The sequence below is a fragment of the Solanum tuberosum genome, unplaced genomic scaffold (genome assembly GCF_000226075.1).
Source record: "Solanum tuberosum cultivar DM 1-3 516 R44 unplaced genomic scaffold, SolTub_3.0 scf00195, whole genome shotgun sequence".
NCBI classification, from domain to species: Eukaryota; Viridiplantae; Streptophyta; class Magnoliopsida; order Solanales; family Solanaceae; genus Solanum; species Solanum tuberosum.
Genome location: NW_006239116.1, coordinates 552,059 through 563,490, shown reverse-complemented (window position 1 = coordinate 563,490; position 11,432 = coordinate 552,059). Strand labels below are relative to the sequence as shown.

At 40.4% G+C, this 11,432-nt stretch overlaps 1 protein-coding gene across 1 annotated transcript; it reads left to right on the top strand.

Moving 5' to 3' along the window:
- The first annotated feature begins 1,106 nt into the window (after positions 1–1,106).
- LOC107062031 (uncharacterized) lies at positions 1,107–1,921 on the top strand. Its single transcript, XM_015312213.1, has 2 exons — positions 1,107–1,436; positions 1,523–1,921. Exons 1-2 carry the CDS (start codon positions 1,107–1,109, stop codon positions 1,919–1,921), a joined length of 729 nt encoding a protein of 242 aa, XP_015167699.1.
- Positions 1,922–11,432: the final 9,511 nt, after the last annotated feature.

Here is an 11,432-nt window from a genome sequence, read left to right as displayed (position 1 = left end):
ATCAAAGTCTTGACTCAGTAAATAAATGAGTAGCTGATCAATTGGTTAGAGGTGGAATAATATTCAATCGTTTGAGGTGGCTTTTTTCTTCTTGATGACATAGCGAAAATAAATCAAGCATGGTACACTCAAGAAGATCAAGTTTTGCCTTTTTGCTTTAGAATGACTCAAGAACAACTTAATGAAGAAAGAGAAAGGGGTGAGAACATCAATAAGATGTTATCCCAAATCGAGCTGCTACAAACACAAATGTTAGAAAATGTGGGCAAACCGAAAGAGTAAGGGGAGTGTTTAGAGTTGAGGAGGGTTCTTCCTCGGGCTATTCAAAGCCGAGGGAGAATCAAGGTTGGAACTTTCACGGATTTGAGGAGGGTTTCCACCCACGCTACTTGCAGCAGGGTGGTAATCAAGGTTGGAACTCTCACAAAAAAGAAGAGCGGAGAAGATACTATCAAGAGTGGTCTGAGCAATGTGATCCTTGGAAAAGAGAGAATGATCATGAAGAGGATCACACACAATCGAGTGAGAGCCCAAAGTCAAAGGGGAGTGCAAGTAGTCTCCAAGTGGACGATTTGTTATATCGCATCCTTGATAAAGTTGAGGGCTCGGTTGACTTGCTAAAATGGATGAAAGCTGATTTCTCAACGTTAAACAATAGAGTGAACTCTCATGCTGATGCAATTAAGCTATTTGAAGGTCAGTTGAGTAAACTTTCAGCACAATTCGAACCAAACGTAATACGGGACGGTGCAACCATGCACATAACAACTTTGCTGGAAAATGGTGATAGAAATTTGGTTGTGGTTACTCGAAGCGGAAAGGTAGTGGTAGGTGATATGAAGGGCAATGATGAAGCACAAGCTCATGAATAAGACAAAGGTATTGAGGAAGAAGAGATACCCATCCAACAAGGCTTTGCCAAAGAGTTACAAAAAGATGTAGGAAAAAGCACCTCAATCTCAAAGTTGGTGCAACCTCTCCCCAAAATAACTCCTCTATTTCCCCAACGTCTCAAGAAGAAAAATGAGGATGAGAAGTTCAAGAAGTTCTTATCGGTGTTCAATACATTATCAATTAATCTCCCATTAGTGGAAGCATTGTTGGAGATGCCGGGTTATGCCAAGTTTATGAAGGAGTTAGTCACAAAGAAAAGAATCTTGGACTTCGAAACAATTGAAATCTCTCATAGTTGTAGTGAAATTATGACTAATGAGAGGATTATAAAGAAAAAAGATCCCGGAGCCTTCACCATTCCTTTCACTATCAGTATGATCAAACTTTCCAAGGCCCTATGTGATTTGGGAGCAAGTATAAATCTAATTCCATACGCATTCTATAAACAATTTGGGTTGGGTGAACCGAAATCCAAAACAATGAGGCTTCTGATGGCAGACCGATCGATCAAGCACCCCGTGTGGATACTCTATGATATCTTGGTAAAGGTTGACCAATTCATCTTTCCGACTGATTTTGTCATCATTGATTGCGAGATTGATGCTGAAATTCCCATTATTTTGGGAAGCCATTCTTAGCAACCGGGAGAGCGTTAGTGGATGTTGAAAGTGGAGAATTGAAGTTCCGGGTGAATGAAGATGAAGTCACTTTTAACGTGTGTAAGTCAATGAAGCACCCAAGAGATATTAATATAGTTTCGACTATTGATGTAATTGATGAAACAGTAGCTTGTGTGAGCCATTTGATGTGTATGACTGAGCCACTTGAGGCTGTGCTTGCAAACTATGATGAGTCCGATGTCCAAGGTTACAATGAGGTGGTGGCAGCCTTTTCGGGTTTTGGGGAATGTTCAAAGACTCCATTAAAGCTGGATATTGATCTAAAACCTCAAGAAAATCCACCCGCTAAGCCATCAACAGAGGAACCACCAAAGCTTGAGTTGAAAGTACTCCCCGCTCATCTTTGATATGCATTCTTGGGGAAAATAACACCTTACCCGTAATCATGGCAGCTGACTTGCTTGAATGGCAATTAAAGTTGCTTCTTGAAGTGTTGATAAGATACAACAAAGCCATTGGATGGACTATCGCTGACACTGTGGGAATTCCACCCCACATTTGCACTCACAAAATTCAGCTTGATAGCAAGTGTAAATAGAGTGTTGAGCATCAAAGGAGATTGAGCCCTCCGATGCAAGAGGTGGTGAAAAAGGAGATAATAAAGTGGTTGTATGCAAGTGTGATCTACCCTATTGCGGATAACAAGTGGGTGAGTCTGGTACAATGTGTACCAAAAAAGGGAGGCATCACGGTTGTCCTAAATGAAAAGGGGGAGCTTGTTTCTATGAGACCGGTAACCGGATGCTGAGTATGCATGGATTACCGGAAGTTAAACTCGTGGACCGAAAAAGATCACTTTCCCATGCCTTTTATAGACCAAATGCTTGATCGGCTTTTACAAAGAGGATGATATTGCTTTTTAGATGGGTACTCCAGATATAATCAAATCTTTATTGCTTCAGAAGACCAACAGAAAACTACTTTCACTTGTCCATATGAAACTTTCGCTTTCAAAAGGATGTCATTCGGGTTGTGTAATGGCCCCATCAACGTTTCAACATTGCTTGCTATCTATTTTAGCTGATTTGGTAGAAGATTCGATGGAAGTCTTTATGGATGGCTTCTCAGTTGTGGGTGATACTTTTGAAGCATGTTTGGCACACTTGGGGAAGGTCCTTCAAAGATGTGTGGAAACAAATTTGGTCATAATTTTGGAGAAATGACACTTCATGGGTAGGGAAGGTATAGTTCTTGGTCACAAAGTGTCACAAGGGCTGGAAGTTGATAAAGCAAAGATCGAAGTAATTGAGAAGCTACCACCACCAATCTCGGTGAAAGGTATTTGTAGTTTCATATGGCATGCTAGCTTTTACCGGACGTTCATCAAAGACTTTTCAAAAATTGCACACCCTTTGTGCAAACTTTTGGAGAAGGAAGTAAAATTCAACTTTGATGATGCATGTATGGTAACCTTTAAGTGTTTGAAAGAGAAATTGATTTCCACCCTGGCTCTCATAGTCCCGATTGGTCAGCACTCTTCGAAGTGATGTGTGATGCAAGTAGTACGACATTAAGTGTCATGTTAGGGCAAAACCACAACAAGCTATTCCATCCCATTTGTTGCGCAAACAAAACTCTAAATAGTGCTCAGCGTAACTATACAATTATGAATCACGAATTACTAGCGGTAGAATATACATTTGAGAAATTTGGGGCATACTTTCTAGGCACCAAAGTGGTTGTTCATACTGATCACGCTGCTTTGCGTTATTTGATGGAAAAGAAAGATGCCAAGCCAAGATTAATAAGGTGGGTGCTATTGTTGCAAGAATTTGACTTTGAAGTCAAAGACATAAGAGGTTGTGGAAATCAGGTGGCTGACCACCTATCAAGGTTAGAAGGCAATGACAATGACTAGCTAGATGTAGACATAAATGATGCCTTTCCTGATGAACAGGTATTCACGGTAACTCTACAACAAACTCCTTGGTATGCTGATTTTGCTAACTATGTAGTATGTGGATTGATACCGGAAGAACTGAACTTCTATCAACAAAAGAGGTTCTTGTTCGATGTCAAGAAATACTTTTGTGATGAACCGTACTTATTCAGAGAGTGTGCAAACCATATTAGTAGGAGATGTATGCCCTAAGAGGAATTCAATGAAATTCTCCATGCTTGTCATGCTTCACCGGTTGGTGGTCATCGTAGCAGAGTGTGTACAACCGCTAAAATTCTTCAAAGTGGTTACTACTGGCCATCCCTGTAAAAAGATGCTCATGAATATGTTAGAAATGCATACAATGTAAAAAATATGGTGTAGTGTCCAAAAAACATGAGCTCTCTCTTAAACCTATTCTGGAATTGAGTTATTTGATGTTTGGGGAATAGATTTCATTGGTCCATTTGTTAGTTCGTTTGGTAATAAGTACATTTTGGTGGAAGTAGATTATGTTTCTAAATGGGAAGAAGCTGTAGCACTACCAAACAATGAAGGGAAAAGTGTTGTTTAGTTCCTAAAACGCTACATCTTTGCTATGTTCAGCATTCCTCGGGCTATTATTAGTGATGGTGGATCCCATTTTTGCAACAGGTTTTTTGCATCCGCATTGAGAAAATATGGGGTGCGACATAAAGTAGCAACACCATATCATCCTCAAACGAGTGGCCAAGTGGAAGTTTCGAATCGGGAGATCAAGAGTATCTTGGCTAAGACTGTAAATGAAAATAGGACTGATTGGTCTCGAAAGCTAGATGATGCTCTGTGGGCATATCGCACTGCCTACAAGACACTAGCTTTTGGGAAGTCTTGCCATTTACCAGTTGAACTAGAACATAAAGCATTATGGGAATTAAAGGCTCTAAATATGGACTGGGCCAAAACTTCAAAAGGAAGAGTAGATCAACTAAATGAATTGGAAGAATTCAGCTTGAGGGCATATGAAAGTTCAGCCCTCTACAAGGAAAAAATGAAGAAGTGGCATGATTCTAAAATCCTTAAGAGGGAGTTTCGAGTTGGATATTGTGTGTTGTTATATAATTCTCGACTGAAACTCTTTCCGGGATAGCTCAAATCAAAATGGTAAGGCCCATTTAGAATAACACGGGTATTCACAAATGGAGCCATTGAAGTCGAAGGTAAAGAGGGCCCTGCTTTCAAGGTGAATGGGCAACACTTGCAGTTATAGTTTGGAGAATGCCATGAAATTTCAGTGATTGAAGTGGTGTACTCTGAAGATGCTTGGAAGCATTTCCACGTCATGCCAAGAAGTTAAATAAGGCGCTTCTTGTGAGGCAACCCAAGTGTTAGTTGCTTTGAATAATGGGTGCTGAATGTGCATGTGCAGGTGATTTTCAGAGGCTAAGATTCATTCGGTGGTTCGCTGAGTAAGTTCGGCGATCACGAAGTTGATCGCCTTTCTAGCGTCAACAGTGGACTAAGACACTGGAACATTAGGCGGGATAAATGCACCACTTGGTGATTAACCGAGACGATTGGGCGACCCGACTTTATCCACCTATTTGCACCAGCCCTGATAGTCTGTAGTTTTGGATCTTTCGGCGAGGATTCACAGCCATTAGGCGATGCGCTAATGTTATTCAGAAGACTTACTCTTGTCCGCCTTCTTGCCCCAAAATGGAATGGTTACATACTGGAAAATTCGGCGAGCTACGGGTAACTTGACGATTAGCTGAATAGTTCGGCGACTGCAGCAAGCTTTCGCCACATGGGCGCATAGTGAAAATTCCTTTTCACCCTAATCTGTTTGTTTGGGTGCCAATATTTTATCTTTATTTTTTTTGTTAATATTTGTTCTCTGATGTCATGACCCAAGGGTACCCCCTAGACGTAACAAGGCACATAGGAACCCGAAAGGAACCATGTAAGCCACTTAGCATATCATAACATAAAGTATTAGAACAATAAGAGTAAAAACACATTTAAGTCCAAAAGTTTCATAAAAGCAAAACGGAAGTCTAGCTTTGTCTCAATTAGCCATCTATTACAATCTAAGTATCAAATAGGGTCACAACCCTTACAACATAGTTCTCAAATGGAAGTACAAGAAAAAAAAAACTAGAAAATCATCATCTGTCCTCGAACCATGAGGACTCACCAAAAGTAAGGAGAATAGTCGATCAAACAATTCATCAATTCTCGGAAGGGGATATTTATTCTTAATGGTCACTTTGTTCAATTGACAATAGTCAATGCACATTCTAAGATACCCATCATTCTTTCTAACAAACAACACCAGAGCACTCCATGCAAAGATACTCGGATGAATAAAACCCTTATCTAGCAAATCCCTTAATTGCTCCTTCAACTCTTTCAATGCGGTCGGAGCCATTCTATAAGGAGGAATGGAGATAGATTGCGTATCCGGTAAAATATCAATGCCAAAATCTATTTCCCGCTTGGGAGGAAAATTGGGCAAATCATCGGGGAAATCTTCTGGAAACTCATTCACTATCGGAACCGACTCTAAAGAAGGGGGTTTCAGATTCGACATCCTTCACCCTAACAAGATGGTAAATACACCCTTTGGCGATCATTTTTCTAGATTTAAGGCAAGAAAGTAATTGACCTCTAGGGATAGAATTTCCCCCCTTCCACTCTAAAATAGGCTCATTGGGGAATTTGAACCTAACCACTCGAGTCCTACAATCAATGGAAGCATAACATGCATGAAACCAATGCATCACATCAAAGTCTAACATGTCTAACTCAACCAAATCCACCAAAGTGACTCTATGGGACAAGGAAATGAGACAACTTCTATAAACTCTTTTAGCCACCACCGAGTCACCAACCGGGGTATAGACCAAAAACGGTTCTACTAACACTTTGGGGAGTATTTCAAAGTTCATAGCCACAAAAGGTTTCACAAAGGACAAAGTGGCACCGGGATCTAACAAAGCATATACATCAATAGAAAAGACTTGCAACATACCGGTCACCACATCCGGAGAGCTCTCTTGGTCACCTCAGGATTGAAGAGCATAAAAGTGGTTTTGCTTTTGGGCATTGGAGTTTGACCTGCTTGGAGGAGCTTGCTTATCTTCTCTCCCCTTAACTTTGAGAATTGGACAATCTCTCATCTTGTGACCACTCTTCCCACAACCATAGCACCCATCCGAGCCAACTAAGCATTTTCCATCATGTTTACTACCATATTTTGCACAATTAGGCCTAGCAACATAAGAACCACTACTATTACCTCCTTGAGGTTTAGGGTTAGAAACCCTATCATTGTTAACCATTGGGGGAGCAATAGAGGAGCGTTGGTTGGAGAACCTTTGTTTGACCTTGTCCATCGGACCTAACATTGGAGAAATTCCCATCACCGGTTCTAGCTCTTTTCACCTCCCTATTCTTGTCTTGGAGTTTCTCTTTCTCCATTTTTTGAGCATACACCATGAGACGTGAGATATCCATATTGTCATGAAGCATTGCCGAATGACATTCTTTTCTCACTAATCTAGACACACCCGTCAAATACCTACTCATCATATCCCTTGAGTCCGCCGCCAAAGCCGGAGCATACTTGGACAATTGGGTAAACTTTATAGAATATTCTTGAACACTCATACCTCCTTGACGAAGGTTAACAAATTCTTCCACCTTAGCTTCTCTCAACTCTCTGGGAAAGAACCTATCAAGGAACGTCAATTAGAACACTTCCCACTCTATTGGACCCGCTCCTACCGGCTTATTGTTCTTCCATTGAGTATACCATACTTGAGCAGCACTCTTCAATTGATAAGCGGCTAGCTCTGCTTTCTCTACCGAAGTCACCCCTATGGCATCAATTATGTTATAAACCTCTTCCAAAAATTCTTGAGGATCCTCTCCCACTTTGGAACCAAGAAACACGGGAGGGTTCATTCTAGCAAAATCCCTCAATCTAGAAGCCACGGAATTCACATTACTGTTCATAGAGGAAATCACCTCTCTATTGGCTTGAGTTGTCACAACTTGAGCCAACAATTGGATAGTAGACCTAAAGTCCGGATGGGTCACATTATCCATTACGGGATCAATCGAAGCTTGATTATCTTGAGGAGATTGATTACCTTGAGGAGGAGCTCCTTGATTCACATTCTCCTATTCCACCCTTCTTGCGTTAGCCGTTCTGGTATTCATTTCCTAAAGACACAAGAGAAGGATTAAGAAAGGGACTTTTATAGAGTTAGACTCTAAGGCACGACTTAAGAGTAATGAAAGAAGTGAAATTTTCTAACATCTTACAGGCTCTCATTCATAAATGGGGCGCACTTCACACTATGAACAAGACTCTACTAGACGTGGCTTTATAAGACATCATCCTAGAATCATTTTAAACCTTGTGCTCTGATTACCAAGTTTATCACGACTCAAGCGTACCCCCTAGACGTAACATGGCACATAGGACCCCTAAAGTAACCATGTAATCCACTTAACATATCATAACTTAAAGCATTAGAACAATAGGAGTAACAACGTATTTAAGTCCAAAAGTTTCATAAAAGCAAATCGGAAGTCTAGACTTGTCTCAATTAGCCATCTATTACAATCGAAGTATCAAATAGGGTCACATCCCTTACAACATAGTTCTCAAATGGAAGTACAAGAAAAAAAAGAAACTAGAAAATCATCATCCGTCCTCGAACCATGAGGACTCACCAAAAGCAAGGAGAATAGTCGATCCAAGTTTTGACCAAGAAGGAAGAACATCTCAAACATCGGATCCTACACTTCTAGAAAAATGTAGAAATATGGGTTAGTACAAAAATGCACTAAGTATGATAGCCATGCATGAAAACCTTGAAAACATGCTAAAAGGGACATTTTAGTTGAAAAGCATGCACTTTATCAAGTTTAAGAATCATCCTGAAGCTTAGTGCAAAAGCATAAGTCATAAGCATATTCAACATATAGTTCATCATATCATAATGGAACATACCATAAATACCTCAAAGCATCCTTGTGCAATGCATGAATAAGATCCCATAATCCTACCCACACTAAGGAAAGCTTATTGAGTAACTATAGTTCATAACTCATATTCTTGTTCATATTATCATAGTGGGATTAGCTTTAATCGACATAGACCATGTGAGCTTAATCATGGAATCCAGAGTCTACACCACGCCGAAAAGGGATTGTCCTACTTGCCTAAGATAGAACCATACTCTTAGCTTAGGTGGATCCACTAGCTAAAGACCTATGTGGGCACATAGTTTATGGGATAAGGAGATTGCTTCTAGAAACTCGGACTCAACTAACGTAAAAGGTTTTCGTCTCATGAGATACATACTTTGGGAAACCGGACTCAACTAAGGTAGAAGGAACCCATTTGGAAAGTCGGACTCAACTATTGTATAAGCTTTCATGTCATATTCATATCCATTCGGTGCTAAGCATTAATTCCCATTGAGTTCATATTATGTCTTGACTTAAGTTCATAATTATGGAAGAATGTCTTTACACTCAATCCACCATAACTCACACTAAAGCTCCTAGATTCAATAGGTGAGACTAGTCTTCCAACCTTAGAACAACTACATGTGACAAACCTTTCACATCATTTCATATTCATACATAAGTTTGCTCATGAGGATAACATTCCAATTCTACTCTTCTTCTTCCTTGAGTTCTAGAGAGAGAAATTTTGTGTAGAAGATAAACTTTGGGGAAAATATTTGGGTGTTTGGAAGATATGAAGTAATTGGGTGTATTTTGACTTAAAATGCCTTATGTACTTGTATAAAAATAATACAAAACGACCTCACTTTGATAGGGCTTAAAAAGGAACTTCCCAAAATACCCCCTCATTTAAGTCACCTACCCAGGGACACGAGGGGCCCCACGAGCCGTGGTCCCATCTATGGTCTTGAGGTAGTGGCTTGACATCTTGTGCCTTTAGCCCACAAGCCCAAGGCAATCCCACGAGAGGCTCCACGAGCCGTGGTCCCTATCGTGGACCTTGAGGTAGTGGCTAGGCCACTTTCTTGCAACCCTCACACCCCTAACTCTCCTCCACGAGCCTTCCCACGAGCCGTGAAGTGGCTCATGAAGGAGGACCTATTTTGGCCACTTTTGGGGAGCTCACTGCCTAGGCTACCACGGACCACACCACGAGCCGTGGTGGTGGTCATGGCCACTAGGGCATTGTCTAGGGGAAAGTGGACTGCCTTGGTCCTCTGCCTTGGCCCTTGCCCACCTACTTTTCTCTTACCCTCTCGTTTAGCTCTAGTTTAGTCTAAGACCTTTTGCGGGTTGTTACATCTGCTTACATTGAGGACAATGTTGGATGCTTTTGGTGGGGGTGGTAGGAGTTTTGTTATTAAGTCTTTTGTTCTCTCTAAAAATTATTCTAGTACCGGTTGTGATCAATATCGATGACTCGAATAGTGCCCTTAATTGAACAAAATTAATGTGCAACTACGATGAGGCCAAATGAAGTTGCATAGATAATGTGTGAACTTTTAGCATCTCGTTGTGACTAGCCGATTATCGAATGAGTCTCTTGTGATGAACATTGGACACTAGATAGAAAGTGTGGAGTCTTGTTTGATATTGGTGCCAATGCCTTGTGTGATGAGATTACCTTGAACATTGTGTGTGATGACACCTAGAATTTTCCCCGTTGGTCCGGTTGACTAAGTGATGCAAGCACTTGAAATAATCTTAGGCAACAATTTTGCAGAGTGAAACAATTTGACAATATACCTCTTTTTTGGCCAACCTTGTGAGATGTGTGAACCTTGCTTGAACCCTCTTGAGCCTAATCCTTTTATTGGAAGAAACTTGAGCAATTGTGACCCCTCTTTATCCATCCACCCATAACTCTCATGAAGTGTGGTTTATTTGAATAGCAAACTTAATCCAAAAGCCTAAGTTGGGGGTGTGGTGAAAAGAGAAGGGAAATCAAGAAGTGTGAGATATTCCCCATTTGAGAAATGTTTTTGAAAAAGATTGAACCCCTCCGTGTAAAAAAACAAAAAAAGAATAAAAGAATAAAAGAAGAAAGCAAAAGAAAAAGAATGAAAAAGTTGTGAAATAAAGTAGTGGAAGTTGCAAAAGAAATGGGGTATTCGGTAGTCCATTTGAAGTTGAATAATGGGGTGAATTGTGAGGATGATCAAAATGTTAAAGAAAAGGAAGAAAGTGATGTTCAGACCACACTTCATGAGGGTAGCAACCACTGAGCCTAAATGACCATACATTTACACTCAGCCCCGTTACAAGCTTTGAAAAGACCATTGTGATATTGAGTGAGCTGAAACGAATATTGATTGAAAAATAAGGGCAAACCTATGGGTGAAGTCATGCATGTGTTCATCTTTGTGAGTGTGAGAGTCGTATGTGATTCCGGAACTATAAATTGTTGAAGAACTTTGTGTGAATAGGGAATCATTTTTGTTGTGAGGGCATTTGAGTACCTTTGTTGAACTTGAACTTGCATTTGAAGCAAGTATTGTGAACTTGAGCATCTTTGATAATGGGAAGTCACAATTTGAATCTTCGAGTGCACAATTAATCATTGCATGAGTAAGTTGAATTTTGTTGTGTGCATTCATGTTGAGTCTTATGCAACACTATTTGAGGCATCCTTTTTGAACTACTGAACTTGAGTTTTACTTGAGGACAATCAAAAGTTTAAGTTGGAGGCGTTGATGAGTCTGAGATTTGGACTCATTTGGGTCTTTGTTAATATAGATTTAGTGTCCTCAAATGCTTAATTTGTGCCATAAACTGATGTTAAAGCCTTGATTTTCAGGTATGTGGATAGAGGAGCAAAGCAAGGACACTAACAGGCAAAAAGGAACAACATAAGCTGAAGAAGAGGAGAAAAGCAAGCCTGACGATCGCCAAGAACACTCGACGAATAGCCAAATTCCCCCTCGACCGCCTAATTTTACAGTACACTA

Bases quoted from the DNA above. Each gene is read 5' to 3' on its own strand.
- LOC107062031 (XM_015312213.1), top strand. From the start codon at position 1,107: ATGCCGGGTTATGCCAAGTTTATGAAGGAGTTAGTCACAAAGAAAAGA. The intron at 1,437-1,522 runs GTAAAGGTTGAC...TATTTTGGGAAG, and splicing joins GGATACTCTATGATATCTTG to CCATTCTTAGCAACCGGGAG.